A 15,475-nucleotide genomic window follows, 5' to 3' on the forward strand; every position below is an offset into this window, starting at 1 on the left:
TGCCCCATTTTTCCTTGGGGGAGTTGATCTACTCTGGTTATTCATGTTGCCTGAGCTTTTCTGCTGATTCCACCCCATGCTGAATTTACATCATTTGGAGTCCATCCCAGAACTATCCCTCCAGTGGCTGCCACTGGAGAAGATGCTGGCTTCCTCTGGATGTCAAGAAAGACAGGGCATGTCTGTCTGGAAAAGCCTCAGGGGTGTGAGCCTTATTGTTCCCCCTGCTGCGAGTGCTGCTCTTCACCTCGGGGTATTGCTGCTCTAGTGTGGTCTCCTCTCAACTGACTGTCCTTTCGCAGTTCTCTGGCCACCTGGCCCGGTGAGGGTGGTGGAAGCAGCCGGGATCCACCTGCCATGGAGGAATGCAGGGCTCCAGCAGCAGGACTCTGGCCATGCAGCACCTGGCAAGGGTGGCGAGGGTGGCAGGGGCAGTGGAGATCTGCCTGCCACCTGGGGAACATGGGGCTCAAGCTGCAGGACTCTGGCCACCTAGCACTCGGCAAGAGTGGCAGGAGCAGTGGGGATCCACCTGCCATGGCAGAATGCAGGGCTCTAGCAATTCTCTGGCTTCAGGGCTGGGACATGGTACTTGGTCCCACAGGGGTGAGGGGACACTGCTCTTGGCCTTCCCCTCACTGTCTCTGCAGGCAAGGGGGGAAGGGTGAACTGGAAATTCAAAATGGCCATGAAAACATTAGTTTGATTTTTCTGCCTGGAAAGAGAGTGTTCAGAATCTCAGCAGAGTCCCTCTAGGGAAGTAGACCCTACTTCCTGTAGCTCTCACCCATAGGGTAAAGTAATAAGTCCTCAGTTCCCCACTAACCTGTAGAAAACTTACAGGAGCAGATGAAGAGAAAATAAAGAGAAACCCAGCCCCAGCCAAAAACTGCCAAAAAAAAAAAAAAAAAAGAAAGAAAGATAAATTATAAAAAAGAAACAGAAGAAGTAGACCCTAGGTCTTTTAGTCACCAAGCATTGTAGCTATTTTCAAAGTTCAACAGTATACTTTTCTTTATTTCCTTCTTGAAACTAAATATAGAATAATATTTAGACCAGCGATGGTTCTCAACCTGTGGATCGCAACCTCTTTGGGGTTGAACGACCCTTTCACAGGGGTCACCTAAATACATACTGCATATCAGATATTTACATTATGATTCATAACAGTAGCAAAATTACAGTTATGAAGTAGCAACAAAAATAATTTTATGGTTGGGGGTCACCACATGAGGAACTGTATTAAAGGGTTGCAGCATTAGGAAGGTAGAGAACCACTGATTTAGACTATTTGAGATTGAATATATTTGCATTTGACACAAATAATTCAGAAATAATTCATTGCACACCTAAAATACAAGTAATATGTGAATCAGATGTTGTATCAATAAAAGCTATTATTGGTAATAATTACAATTGTTCATATATCAACAATATCACAATTGACAACTACTACTCTAGTTTAATAAAATTGTCATAGGGCACTGGCCCCATATACCAAGGGCACTGGGTTCGAGCCCAGCCCCAGCGAAACTGCAATAAAAAAATAGCTGGGCATTGAGCTGGGCACCTGTGGTCCCAGTTACTCAGGAGGCTGAGGCAGAAGAATCACCTAAGCCCAGGAGTTGAAGGTTGCTGTGAGCTGTGACGCCACGGCACTATACCAAGGGTGATAAAGTGAGACTCTGTCTCTAAAAAAAAGAAAGAAAGAGAAAAGAAAAGAAATTGTCATAGTTTTTTATCTCAATTCATCTTGAAGGAGTAAAAAGAATAATTGAATAACTTTGACATTTTTATTCAATCTCGATTCAGTTATTTTTCAGAAAATAATACAAGAGTTTTAAGAAACAGCATTACTGGGCAGCGCCTGTGGCTCAAAGGAGTAGGTCACCAGCCCCATATGCCAAAGGTGGTGGGTTCAAACCTAGCTGCAGCCAAAAACTGAAAAAAAAAAAAGGAAATAGCATTACTTGTTTTAAATTTTTTTATATGGTACCTCATGAAGCTAAAGAAAATATATTAAATAAAGTATATTAAGGTTTAGACCTAGCAAAACAGAAATGCAATAGTGATTTTTTTTTTTTAACAAGTTGGAGGCAACATCAGAAATTGAGGCTATCCTAAAAAATCTAGTCCTGGAAAGTCATTCTATAAATAATAGATGTTTTTTAAAAACAAAATTGTTTTTGATTAGAAAAGTAACACATGTTCCATTAAAAAGATTTTGGTAGATACAGAAAAAAATCAGAGAAGAAAATATGACTCATTCCTCATCCTTTCATACCCTCACCCTCCAAAAATCAACATTAACATTTTAGTCCAGGTCCGCCCTTCCACCCGCGCCTCCGGGGCTCGCCGAGAGAAGGCCTCCACTGTTGGTTGGGTAGGAGAGGAGCCAGCCACCTTGGAGACACATCTCATGCCTTCTCTGCTCTCGGATAGAACATCTGCAGCTGCTTCCACAGGTCTGGGAGCCAGGCCTCAGGAAGAGACAAGCATGAACCCCTTATAGTCTCAGCATTATAGGGAAGCCTCCATCCACCCCTTTCCACTTCAGGGAAAAGAAGCTGAGAAGTGGACCCTGAGCCCAGCCCCCTCTCTCCTCTGGCCCCTGGTGGGCATGGACTAGCAGTTGTGAGCAGCCAGAGCTGATGCCCGGCCCCCAGGGGGCTGGAAGAGCCCCAACCATGAGCCTGGGAAAGCTCTCGCCTGTGGGCTGGGTATCCAGTTCGCAGGGAAAGAGGCGACTGACTGCAGACATGATCAGCCCCCCACTAGGGGACTTCCGCCACACCATGCACGTGGGCCGTGGTGGGGATGTTTTTGGTGACACCTCCTTCCTCAGTAACCATGGGGGGAGCTCCAGGAGCACCCATCGCTCACCCCGGAGCTACCTGGCCAAGAAGCTACAGCAGGTGCGGAGGGTGGGGGCACCACCCCGGCGGATGGCTTCTCCACCCACACCCTCACCAGCTCCACCTGCCATCTCCCCCATCATCAAGAACGCCATCTCCCTGCCCCAGCTCAACCAGGCTGCCTATGACAGCCTCGTGGTGGGCAAGCTCAGCTTTGATGGCAGCCCTGTCAGCTCTCCAGATGGCCGCTCCAATTATGGCCTGGATTCTGGGTTCTGCACCATCTCCCGCCTGCCCCGTTCAGAAAAACCTTGTGATGGAGACCGCAATGGTTCCTTCCAGCCCGGGCCTGAGCTTCGTCGCTCTGACTCTCTCTTATCCTTTCGCCTAGATCTTGACCTTGGGCCCTCTCTCCTCAGTGAGCTACTAGGGGTCATGAGCCTTTCTGAAGCACCTGCAACAGAGTCCCCCAACCCTACCACAAACCCTTCAGCCCCTGCTACAAATTTCCCAGCCCCTGCTGCAAGCCCCTCACCCTATGGACACTGTCCCAATGGGGTAACTGCTAGGTTGGGCCCAGAGGCTGAGGTGAGAGCCAGCCCGGTGGGTGAGGGTCCCCCAGTAGCCAATGACCCGGACCTCGGCAGGCACTGGGGTGCAGGCTGGCAGGGTGGCCGTCACTACTCCAAGATGGATGCTCGGTGTGAGCTGGTGGGGGTGCTGCCCCAGGCTCCCTCCTGGGAAAGCCTGGAGGAGGAGCAGGTGCCCCAGGCAGGCAGCAGGACCCCAGTACCCACCACAGTGCAAGCAAACACCTTCCAGTTTGCTGACACGGAGGAGGATGATGAGGTCAAGGTTTGAGTGTCTGGGGCATGGGCTCAGGACCCCGCCTAGCCTTGGGCACCTCTCTGAAGGGCCCAGGTGTAGAGCCAGCCTCTTCTCACTTAGCAGCCCCTCCTCCTACCAGACCTGAGAGAGAAGCCAAGATGCCTACAAACTCTTCCCTCTCTCTGCAGGACAGACCTGGGAAGGACAGGGAAGATGGGGCTTGCTCTGGAACCTGGGTTTTCCTGGTGGGCCCTGCCAGGTTGACCATCTTCCCCCAGTGCCACTCTGGACCCAGTAGCCATTCCTTAGGCCCCACCCTATGCCACCCCCTGCTGGCAGGAGGGCCCAGCCCCACAGTGCTGCCTTTGTGCCCTACGAAGCTGTCCTTGTTGGTTGAGGGGTGGGGAGTGTACCACACAGGGCCATTGTCTCACCTCCCACAGGGACCAGCAGCCCTCAGAGGGTCCCCACTGCACCCCTGAAAGCCCCATCCCAGGCTGCTTCCCCAACATCCCCACCTCAGCCTCCCACCTGCCCAGAAGCCTCACAGAAAGGTCAGATGTGACCTCACAAGGAGAAATCTCACCACCCCAGACCTGCCTCTGGAGGCTGATTAAAAAAGGCTTTTTTGAAAAAAAAAAAAAAAAAAAACATTTTAGTCCACAGAAGGAGTCATTACAGTGGGTCTTATCCTGGGTAAAGTCACCACTAATCCAACTCTACATAAAACAGTTTGTAAGAGTTCTGACCACGGGAAATTAAAATGCACTCACCTCCACGACACATTCATAAACTGTGTCATCCAACAAAGAAACCTTGCAGTGCATGTTTCTGTGTCTTCTGACTGATTTCTGCGAAGATTTTAATTCCCTTTCTGCTTTTGATTCAGGACTTTCTTCTTTTACTTCTACTTTGGAGCACTCTTCAAGTCCTTCCTCCTTAGTTTCAAAATCTGGGTCTTCTCTGTGTTCTTCCTGAGCAGGCTACATACCCGTGTCATCATCACGTCAATAATAAAGACACGTCACAAAACATGCTATAGACACTTTAACCTATAGTAATCTTACCAATAAACACACCCACTGAAGATGAAAAATTATTAAAACAAAATATAAGTGACATTAATATTAAATAATTATTTTTCCATAAAGGATATAATCCCCCAAAAGATCTACAGACTTTGCTATTCTCAAAACTTCTCAGGTAGAATTCCATCAAATCAGTTAATGAAGGTTTCAAACCAGAGGACATCAAACTATTGTTCTCAGCATTATGTATTCTTCCTGACTATGCCACTATATGATATTATTAAAGATTATCAAAACCTTTTTGTCTCTGCCCCATGCTCCTCAATTTTAGCAAGGTGGTCTTATTAATTGCAAAATAAGATGTGATTTTTTATATATTCTAATTTTTTAAAATAGCTAAGAGAGTTGCTTGAGACCAATTTAAGAGGATTAAGCAAGCATAGGTAGTAGGCTAAAACTTTTTAACTACCTACCAGTTAACCCCTTTCTACATTGTATCAATCATACTAAATGTAAAGATTCAAAGAAGGGAGAGAGGGATTGAAATCTAGGTCTCCTAAGGTAATCATTAAATTATCCCAAAGTAATACAGGTAAGTAAGGTAACATTTTGGCTTATATTTTACTAATTTTCTTTTCTTTTCTTTTTTCTCTTTCTGAGACAGAGTCTCACTCTGGCACCTTGAGTAGAACGCTGTGGCGTCACAGCTCACAGCAGCCTCAAGCTCTTGAGCTCAAGAGATTGTCTTGCTTCAGTTTTTTCTATTTTTAGTAGAAATATGATCTCACTATTGCTCAGGCTGGTCTCAAACTTATGATCTCAGGCAATCCACCAGCCCTGGCCTCCCAAAGGGCTAGGATTACAGGCATGAGCCACTGTGCCCGCCCCTTATTTTCAACACAATAAAACTCCTGAAAGATTTTTAATGATGCCTTCTTCACTACTGCTGAAAAGATTTTTAACTAAACCCTACTTATTCTTTTCTTTCAAAAGAATACACGGTTGGCAATTATAAGAAAGGATTTCATTACTTGGCTCTTGCCTTAGATAACTGGAGGTAGTCTAAAAGCCTCCTTCCCATCCTTCAGACTCTCTCACATGCAACCACAGAGAGGCTTTCACTGGGTACCCTATTGGTCCCATGCCCACTCTCCTATTTTTCATGTCAGTACTCTGTCTGTTGCATTTATAACACTAATTACAATGAATGTTTTGAGTTTATTACTTTTTTGTCTCTTCCATTAGACTGTAACATCCACAAGGATAAGAACCATGTTGGTTCTATAATAATAATTGTTAACATTTACAGAACAATTACAAAAGGCCAGTCACTATTCTAATAGCACTACTTAAATGAACTCACTTAATCCTCATAACAACTTTGTGGGACAGGTACTATTAATTAAGTCCACTTGACAGATGTGAAACTTAAGCCAGAGAACTTTTTTAGGATATACAATTATGAAGTCATATATCAGTATAGTTCACAAACTATAATGTCAAACATTTTCACCATTTTATAGTTTTTATTTACCAAGGTATATATAGCCTAGTGCCTGGCAAACATAATAGGTTTTCAATAAATATTTGTTGAATAAGTAAATAAATAAGCATTAAAAATTGATATATGGCTTAAGAAAATCCAAGGTACATTGGAAGAAGACTGGTACAATCTTATTATAATGCAAACTCACATCAGACCTTTATCTACAAGACTCTTATCCCAAAAGTTTTGACTGTAAAGTTAGTTTACAAAATACCTAAAATAGTTCACTCCTTTAAATAATATCCCTTTGAAATCTTATTAATAATACTTTTTATTTTTCTTCATAAATTTCTGCATACAATTCATTTCAATTCTAAATTAAGTCTTAATGAGATTTTAGTAAAACCTAAAATTAATTTTGTCATCTGTTTCACCTTGAGTACAAATCTATGAATTTTAGACCAAATAGATAAGTTCTGATTAAAATACTAACTAAAACAAGATATGCAAAAACAAAACAAAACAAAACAAAACAAAACAAAAAGGCTCGGCGCCTGTGGCTCAAGTGGCTAAGGCGCTAGCCACATACACCTAAGGTGGCGGGTTCGAATCCAGCTCAGGCCTGCCAAACAACGATGACGGCTGCAACTAAAAAAAAAAAAAATAGCCAGGCGTTGTGGCTGGCGCCTGTGGTCCTAGCTACTTGGGAGGCAGAGGCAAGAGACTTGCTAGAGCCCAGGAGTTGGAGGTTGCTGTGAGCTGTGATGTCACAGCACTCTACCCAGGGGGACAGCTTGAGGCTCTGTCTCAAAATAAATAAATAAATAAATAAAAAATAAAACAAGATATGGATTTTCCCCTACATAAAAAACCTCTTGAAAGTTCTAGGCTTCCTAAAAGATAATGTAATTTACCTGTTTTGGTATCCCTAAAATTAAATTAATGGTATTAAGATACATTGAGTTCCTTTGTCTTTACAGTTTGTGTTTACTTACTGAGTAATAATAGCTAACATTTATTGAGTGCTTATTAAAGGTCAAGTAATGTCTTAAGAGCTTTATATTTCTCTCTTTTAATCCTTACAATGACCAAATGAGATGGATATTATTATCCCTGTTGTAGAGAGGAAAAAACCAATAAAGCAAAAAGTGTTACTTCTCTGTAATTTGAATCCTCTAAGCTGATTCCATAGACCACATTCTTAATACTACATGGTAAATCTGTTTTCAACCATAATTACAATTTTATCCTGAATTTTACTCTTAGCACTGAATACTGAATAGAAGTAATTTCTAGAAATGCCTGTAACATTTTTAGGAATATTATATTATATTATATTTTAGGAATATATATTTTTTTAGACAGAGTTTCACTATGTTGCCCTTGGTAGAGTTCCGTGCCATCACAGCTCACAGCAAACTCTTGGGCTTAAGCGATTCTCTTGCCTCAGCCTACGAAGTAGCTGGGACTGCAAGCGCCCACCACAACACCTGACTATTTTCTTTTTTGGTTGCAGTTGTCATTATTGTTTAGCAGGCCCAGGCTGGGCTCGAACCCACCAGCCTAGGTGTATATGGCTGGTGCCCTACTCACTGAGCTACGGGCACCAGGCCATATTTTTAGAAAATTCTAATAAAACTATATAGCCTATAGCTGGGCGTTGTGGCGGGCCACAGCTCTCTACCAAGGGTGACAAAGTGAGACTCTGTCTCAAAAACAAACAAACAAAGAAACAAACAACTATATAGCCTAAACCTAAGATCGATAAGAGAAACATATAGGACTTATATTTTTAATAATGTAGATAATGTTCACATGCTTCAGAAATAAGACTGTGAAAATAATTCAATTTGTAGACAATAAAGCTTAAAATGAATGAGATTCCAAGGAAATAGTTTGAGTTATAGTACCAATATTTTCCCATGATTTTTTTTTTGACAAACAGACTCACAATTCACGTTTAGTTTAACTACACTGTGACACAATTATGGTCCCGGAGTACCATATTACACAGGTGATAGAAAGAGCTAGACCTCCTCCCCTATCTCTTTAGACTCTATGACAACCTGATCCAGTTAAAGATGATGAAGGAAATAAGACAGGCATGGCTTGAATCTATCAAATGCCTCTGGAAGGCTTGAATTCATCATGCAGCTTTGACAGATATTTCCATAAAAGGACCACATTTGTAGATAACAATCCCATCCTATAATTCTACCAAAGTAAACTCTAAACCATCACTTCTTTTCTCATTGTAATGAATTTGTTTCATTATTATAGCAAAATAATATATCAGCTGAATAAATTTATTTGATATCTTTCTTAATTTTTAAAGTTTAAGTTATCTTTTAAAAAATCAAGTTTCCAATGACCACATTAATCTCTTTTATTCTTTTTGTTTTGGAGACAGAGTCTCAAGCTGTTGCCCTGGGTAGAGTGCCATGGTGTCATAGCTCATCACAGCAACCTCCAACTCTTGGGCTCAAGCAATCTTCTTGCCTCAGTTTTTCTATTTTACTTGTAGTACAGATGGCGTCTTGCTTTTGCTCAGGATGGTTTTGAACTCGTGAGCTCAAGCAATCCACCCTCCTCGGCTTCCCAGAGTGCTAGGATTCCAGGCATGAGCCACCAGCACCTGGCCAACCACATTAATTTCTTTAAAGCAGAAATTACAAAGCTCCATGTTACTTACTACTATCAATGCCTAACTTAACTGGCAAGTAAAAAATAAAACCAAATGTTCTTAAATGAAAAATAAAGTTCATGAGGATGGCGCCTGTGGCTCAAAGGAGTAGGGCACCAGCCCCATATGCTGGAGGTGGTGGGTTCAAACCCAGCCCCAGCCAAAAAAAGGAAAGAAAAATAAAGTTTATGGGCAGCGCCTGTGGCTCAGTGAGTAGGGCACCAGCCCCATATACTGAGGGTGGTGGGTTCAAACACAACCCTAGCCTAACTGCAACAAAAAAATAGCCAGACATTGTGGCAGGCACCTGGTATCCCAGCTACTGGGGAGGCTGAGACGAAAGAATCACCTAAGCCCAAGAGCTGGAGGTTGCTATGAGCTGTGATACCATGGCACTCTACTGAGGGTGACAAAATGAGACTGTCTCTAAAAAAAAAAAAAAAGAAAGAAAGAAAAGTTTATAACCTGCTTACATTACACCCACCTCCCATATCCACACACCCTTACCTGTGTTTCTGCACTGCTTAATGAATGAAGATCCAAAGATGGGTCTGTTTTGAGTTCAGGTTCAGGAGCTGCAATTGGGGCCTTTAAAATGATCTCTTCATTAAAACCAGTTCCAAAATCTGTCTCTTTCTGACCTCCTTCCCCTTTTTCTTTATCTGACTCTATTTCTTTGCCTTCTTCCTCAGACACCTGAGATTTGGGCCTTTTGAGAAAGGAAGAGAACAGTCGTGATAGGCCCCTGCTTTCTGATGTCCGCTCTTTGTTCTTGGTCAAGTCTTCATGGGTAGGAGTGTCCCCATTAGACGTTTTCAGCTTCTGGTCATATTGATTATCTCCTTCAGCTGCTGTTTTAGAAGCCTCCTCCAGCTGAGATTCTTGTTGGCCTGAGTTTGTGGCTCCCTCACCCTCTTCCTTCTGTTGCTGGTGCTGTGAATTTTCAGCCTCAGCCGCTAAACTCTTCTCTGTTGTCATGATTTTGCTATTACAAAGAAGATGCAAAGGAGGCTCTTATAAGCAAAACACATTACTGTAGGCAAAACCCCAAACTCTAAAAAATTAATATGTTTAGGTATTTAATCACCAACAAATAGAATTCTAATCCATTAAACATCAGACTTTCCATTAAAGTACAAAAATATCTCACCTATACATCCTGAATAAAGTATTAATGCCTTGAGTCACCAAAAATATGCACACACATAGAGTAACTTAAAATAGTACCCACTGAGGCCACCTTACTGAAATCCATCATATATCAAATTCAACATTCAGAACTGTATTGCAAATACAGTTTTATCCCTCCTTAAAAAAGGATCTTATGTGTATACTGTCTTTTGAGGGTATCAATCTGTAGGTACAGGACTTGTAGGAATTATTTTCTGAAAAATTCTCCACACCCCAAATTTAAAAGTTCCAAGTCTTTATTGCTCTTTTTAAAATTATTTCTTAGAATGCATACACTTCTCTATAAAGAACAGCAAATGTAGGATAGGTGATTGATCAGACTTGATCAGACCTGACTGCATCAAGAACAATTATACATTTTAAATACGGTAACTGCAAACAAATGTCCTTAGGTTTTCATGTTACAATACCATACTAAACCTTTTTCAGAGGTATCTCATTTTAAGCTCTGAGCCTTCTTTTTTTTCTATTCTGATATGATTTTGAAAGCTCAGTAAGAGTAGAAAAATAGAGAAACAGGCAAAAAATTTTAGAAAACAAAAAGTAAATGTTGATTCACTTGCAGGAGAGGAGAAGGCAGGCTGGAGACCTCATGTATTTCAAACTTGTTGGTTTCTAGCCACATGATGTCAAAATCCCAGTATTATTAGTCAGGACTCACAATAACAGCCAAAGAGCATTGTCATGCCTAGTTTAACAAATAACCAACACACAGAGGACTTTTAAAACTCTGTGCAATGGCTCGGCGCCTGTAGCTCAACCGGCTAAGGCGCCAGCCACGTACACCTAAGGTGGCGGTTTCAAATCCAGCCCGGACCGCCAACAACAACAATGGCTGCAACCAAAAAATAGCCGGGCATTGTGGCGGGCGCCTGTGGTCCCAGCTACTTGGGAGGCGGAGGCAAGAGACTCACTTGAGCCCAGGAGTTGGAGGTTGCTATGAGCTGTAATGCCACGGCACTCTACCCAGGGGGACAGCTTGAGGCTCTGTCTCAAAAAAAAAAAAAAAACAACTCTGTGCAATGAAGTTGACTATTGATGACCTTATAATTGATTCACTGTTCCACTTAAAAGTACTTTGTGCCTATCTCTCAAAAAGCAGCATTTACATCGTCTTTGCATCTTTGCATCGTCTCTATACTATTAAAATGAAGGGCTGGTATCTGAAAGTTAACAATCTGAATTAGTGAACTAACTATATTTGGCTCATACCCTCCTCAGGCCCTTCATGCTTGCTCTTCTACTTACAAGGTTCTTCTCTTGGCTATTTGAAAATTGGTCTCCTTCACATCATTACTGTCTCAGCTTAGATGTCACCACTTTAGAGGGGCCTCTCCACACACCCTACCTGAAACAGTAGCCACTACTCCCCCAGATACCCTCACAGGATTACTACACTTATTACCCTCAATTATCTCAGTAACTTATTTTTTTTACTGGTTTATTGCCTTTCTTCCCTGTTCCTCACCCCAACTAAAATTTATGTTCTGTTAGGACAGAACCCATCTTTTTTTCACTGTATATCCACAATGCCCAGAATAGTACCTGATACATAATAGGTAGAAATAAAAGTTTGTTTAATGAGCAAATATAAACTACAAAGGTATTCCCTAAATTTATTCATTTACTCCAAAGGCATGATATTCATTGATTCATTCAACAAATACTTATCAAGTACCTAGCACAGGTTCTACGCTACATGCTAGAGACATAACACTTAACAAAAGAAAACAGATAAGGTCTGTGCCATCATAGATTTACATTCTTGATTCAGCGTTAACCAGTATAATGAAAGAAATATTAAAGAGAAATCTTAAAATATGAGCTAAACCTAGAATAATCATATACACGGGGACAAAGCAGTGAAAAGGACAAGGAAGCTATGCGCATCGGGCCCTGTGTCTGCGCCAGGTCCCACGCTAGGGGCATATCTCCATTATCTCAATTAAGTCTTTCAATGACCCTGCAAAGTAAAAGGGATTACCTAATCTGATAGCTGAGGAAATTGAAACTCAGAGAGGAACATTTCCAAGGTCATGCTTCTAGTAGGTAGCAAACCAATAGAAGTCGTCCTGACATATGTAAAGATATACAGGTTGAGTATCCCTTATCAAAAATGCTTGGGGGTCGTGCCTATGGCTCTAAGGAGTATGGTGCTAGCCCCATATACCAGAGGTGGCAGGTTCAAACCCGATCCCGGCCAAAAACTGCAAAAAAAAGAATAGAAAATGCTTGGGACCATAAGTGTTTCGAATTTGGGACTTTTTTTGGATTTTGGAATATTTACATATACATAATGAGATCTTTTAGGGATAGGACCCAAGTCTAAATACAAAATTCACTTATGTTCCATATACAATTATACAAATACCCTTACAGGTTTATTTCTTTTCTTATTGCTGTCTCTTTTTCTTTATGAGAAGGTCTTGCTCTATCACCCAGGCTAGAGTTTAGTGGCACAAGCATAGTTCACTGCAACCTTAAACTCCCAGCCTCAAGCAATCCTCCTGCCTCAGTCTCCTGAGTAGCTGGGACTACAGATGGGCCACCCTGTCCAGCTAATTTTTTTTTTTTTAATTTCTTGGAGAGACAGTCTTGCTATGGTGCCCAGGCTGGTCTCAGACTCCCAGCTCAAGAGATCCTCCCACCTCAATCTCCCAATCTAAAAGTAAGTTTATATAATATTTTCAACAATTTTATCCATGAAACAAAGTTTGTGTTAAGCAATTATATGTGGAAATTTCCACTTGTAGTGCCATGTTGACACTCAAAAAGTTTTAGGTTCTGGATTTTCAGATTTGGGATGCTCAAGGTGTATTAATAAAAGAAAAGGCTTCAATGTGAGCTCTTACCACTAATATACTCAAATTATTTTACTTTAAGCATTAGAAATACTTTAAACAATAAAAATATTTTTAAAAGTGCATTTTCTAAATAATAAAAATAAAAAAAGAAACACATTTTCTAGTCTCATTTAAGAAGTCACCCAAAAATGCCATGAAGGCTATGTTAACCAGTTTGATGAAAATATTTCAAATTGTATATAAAACCAGCACATTGTACCCCATGATTACATTGATGTACACAGCTATAATTTAATACAAAAAAAATTAGTCACCCAAATTACTCTGAGCTAATGAACTATATAATTTAGTTTTAGTTTTGTTTTTTTTTTGAGACAGTCTCAATTCATCATCCTCAGTAGAGCGCCATAGTGTCACAGCTCACAGCAACCTCAAACTCTTGGGTTTAAGCTATTCTCTTGTCTCAGCCTCCCACATAGCTGGGACTACAGGCACCTGCCATAACACCCGGCTATTGTTTTTGTTATTGTTGTCATTGTTGTTTAGCTGGCCCAGGCCAGGTTCAAACCCACCAGCCTCAGTGTATGTGGCTGGTGCCATAACCACTGTGCTGCTGGTGCCCAGCCTATGTAATTTAGTCTTTATGAGCACCACACAAAACATTTACCAACCATGAGTGGTGCCCATAGCTCAGTGGGTAGAGCGCCAGCCACATACACCAAGGCTGGTGGGTTCAAACTCAGCCCAGGCCTGCTAAACAATAATGACAACTCTAACAACAACAACAAAATAGCTGGGTGCCTGTAGTCCCAGCTACTTGGGAGGCTGAGGCAAGAGAATTGCTTAAGCCCAAGAGTTTGAAGTTGCTGTTAGCTGTGAAGCGACAGCACTTTATCGAGGGTGACATAGTAAGATTCTGTCTCAAACAAAACAAAACAAAATTTACCAACCAATATTCATTCCTAATCTGTTACCCCCAAGTGAAATACCCTTGTACTTAAATAAAGGAAATAAAATTGTCTGCAATTCCTCATTATATCAGGAGTAGGATGATTTTCCAAATTTCAATTGATTTTTCCAAAACTATTTTCCTTTAATCTCTAAAGTAATGAAACTTGAAACAGAAAATCTGGACACCAAAACAGCAGTTATTATAAAAAGTAATGATTTTAGGTGGGAAGATGGATAGAAGGAGGGTAATCGGTGGGACCACACCTATGGTGCATCTTACAAGGGTACATGCGAAATTTACTAAATGTAGAATATAAATGTCTTAACATAATAACTAAGAAAATGCCATGAAGTCTATGTTAACCAGTTTGATGAAAATATTTCGAATTGTACATAAAACCAGCACATTGTACCCCATGATTGCATTGATGTACACAGTTATGATTTAATTTTTTTAAAAAAAGTAATGATTTCAGACCTGGTGCCTGTAGCTCAACAGTTAGGGCGCCAGCCACATACACCAGAGCTGGTCGGCTCGAATCCAGTCCAGGCCTGCCAAACAACAATGACAACTACAACGAAAAAATAACCAGGCATTGTGGCGGGTGCCTGTAGTCCCAGCTACTTGGGAAGCTGAAGCAAGAGAATTGCTTAAGCCCAAGAATTTGATGTTGCTGTGAGCTGTGATGCCACAGCACTCTACCAAGGATGACATAATGAGACTCTGTTTCAAAAAAAAAAAAAAAGGTAATGACTTCATTTGATAGCACTATTTTACTTCATACTTCCTTTGCAACAGAAAGTAAGAAACGCTTACAATGTAATACTATTCTCCATGGATTTCAGCTATGGCATCTTTATTTGCATTACTGAAAAGAAACAGAACCCATTTCTATATTACAATTTACCTATATAACTGACTTTGAACAAAGATCTCTCATAAAGATCTATTAAAAATTACAAACCTTTTGGGAAACTTAAGCAGATATGAAAATCACTTAAACTTCACTTCTAATCATGTTTTCCTTGTATCTTTCAATAAATGAAGAGTACTTTTTCTTGTATTTTATAATTTTTTCTTATAGTTTTAAAAATAGACAACATCTGCTAAGGATATTGCTACAATTGCTTTCACATGAAAGGCTATCTTATTTGAAAGAACATAGCTGAATAAGTATAAGTACTCTTTAGTTTTTATTTGTTTGTTTCTTTTTAGGCTAGCCACGTGAAGCTTGTGGGAATGGAGATAGAACTAACTAACCAACAACTGCACTTGGACCAGCCAACTCTTTAGTTATTAAACACACGAACACATCAATGGCAACAACCCCTATGCTATCTGTGCTTATTAAACTGAAATATACATCAGATCACCTAACCACCTTGTTAAAATACAGATTCTGATTTAAGAGAATCAGAATTGAGCCTGAGATTCGGCTTTTCTAACAAGTCAGTAGACTAACACTGGTGGCCCACTGAATATACTTTGAGTAGCAAAACATAGAAAACCACTACAATCATTTTGAGAATGTACCTCAAAATAAACAAAGATGGGCTCGGCACCTATAGCTCAACCGGCTAAGGCGCCAGCCACGTACACCTAAGGTGGCGGGTTCGAATCCCCAGCCCGGACCCGCCAAACAACAATG

At 41.1% G+C, this 15,475-nt stretch overlaps 2 protein-coding genes across 11 annotated transcripts in view; one reads left to right on the forward strand and one right to left on the reverse strand.

Annotated features, from left to right (window-relative positions):
- Window positions 1-15,475, reverse strand: part of EPB41 (erythrocyte membrane protein band 4.1) — a 226,289-nt gene that overhangs the window by 120,451 nt on the left and 90,363 nt on the right. For 9 of the 10 annotated variants that reach the window (XM_023507453.1, XM_023507446.1, XM_023507445.1 and 6 more), the window contains exons 2-3: window positions 9,388-9,865; window positions 4,457-4,666 (exon numbers count right to left, since the gene is read on the reverse strand). In XM_023507453.1, coding sequence (XP_023363221.1) covers window positions 4,457-4,666; window positions 9,388-9,858 — 681 coding nt within the window. In that variant the 5' untranslated portion in view covers window positions 9,859-9,865. The remainder of the gene's footprint in view (window positions 1-4,456; window positions 4,667-9,387; window positions 9,866-15,475) is intronic. The other variant, XM_023507451.1, reaches the window with a different exon arrangement.
- LOC105888089 (cdc42 effector protein 1-like) lies at window positions 2,310-4,314 on the forward strand. Its single transcript, XM_012812013.2, has one exon. The coding sequence runs from the start codon at window positions 2,652-2,654 to the stop codon at window positions 3,714-3,716; it is 1,065 nt and encodes a 354-aa protein (XP_012667467.1). The 5' UTR covers window positions 2,310-2,651; the 3' UTR covers window positions 3,717-4,314.

This window comes from Otolemur garnettii, unplaced genomic scaffold (genome assembly GCF_000181295.1).
Source record: "Otolemur garnettii isolate 467f Iridium unplaced genomic scaffold, OtoGar3 scaffold00184, whole genome shotgun sequence".
In the NCBI taxonomy this organism is placed as follows: domain Eukaryota; kingdom Metazoa; phylum Chordata; class Mammalia; order Primates; family Galagidae; genus Otolemur; species Otolemur garnettii.

What these genes read in the sequence shown, in the direction of transcription:
- LOC105888089 (XM_012812013.2), top strand. Translation starts at nt 2,652, where the DNA reads ATGCCCGGCCCCCAGGGGGCTGGAAGAGCCCCAACCATGAGCCTGGGA.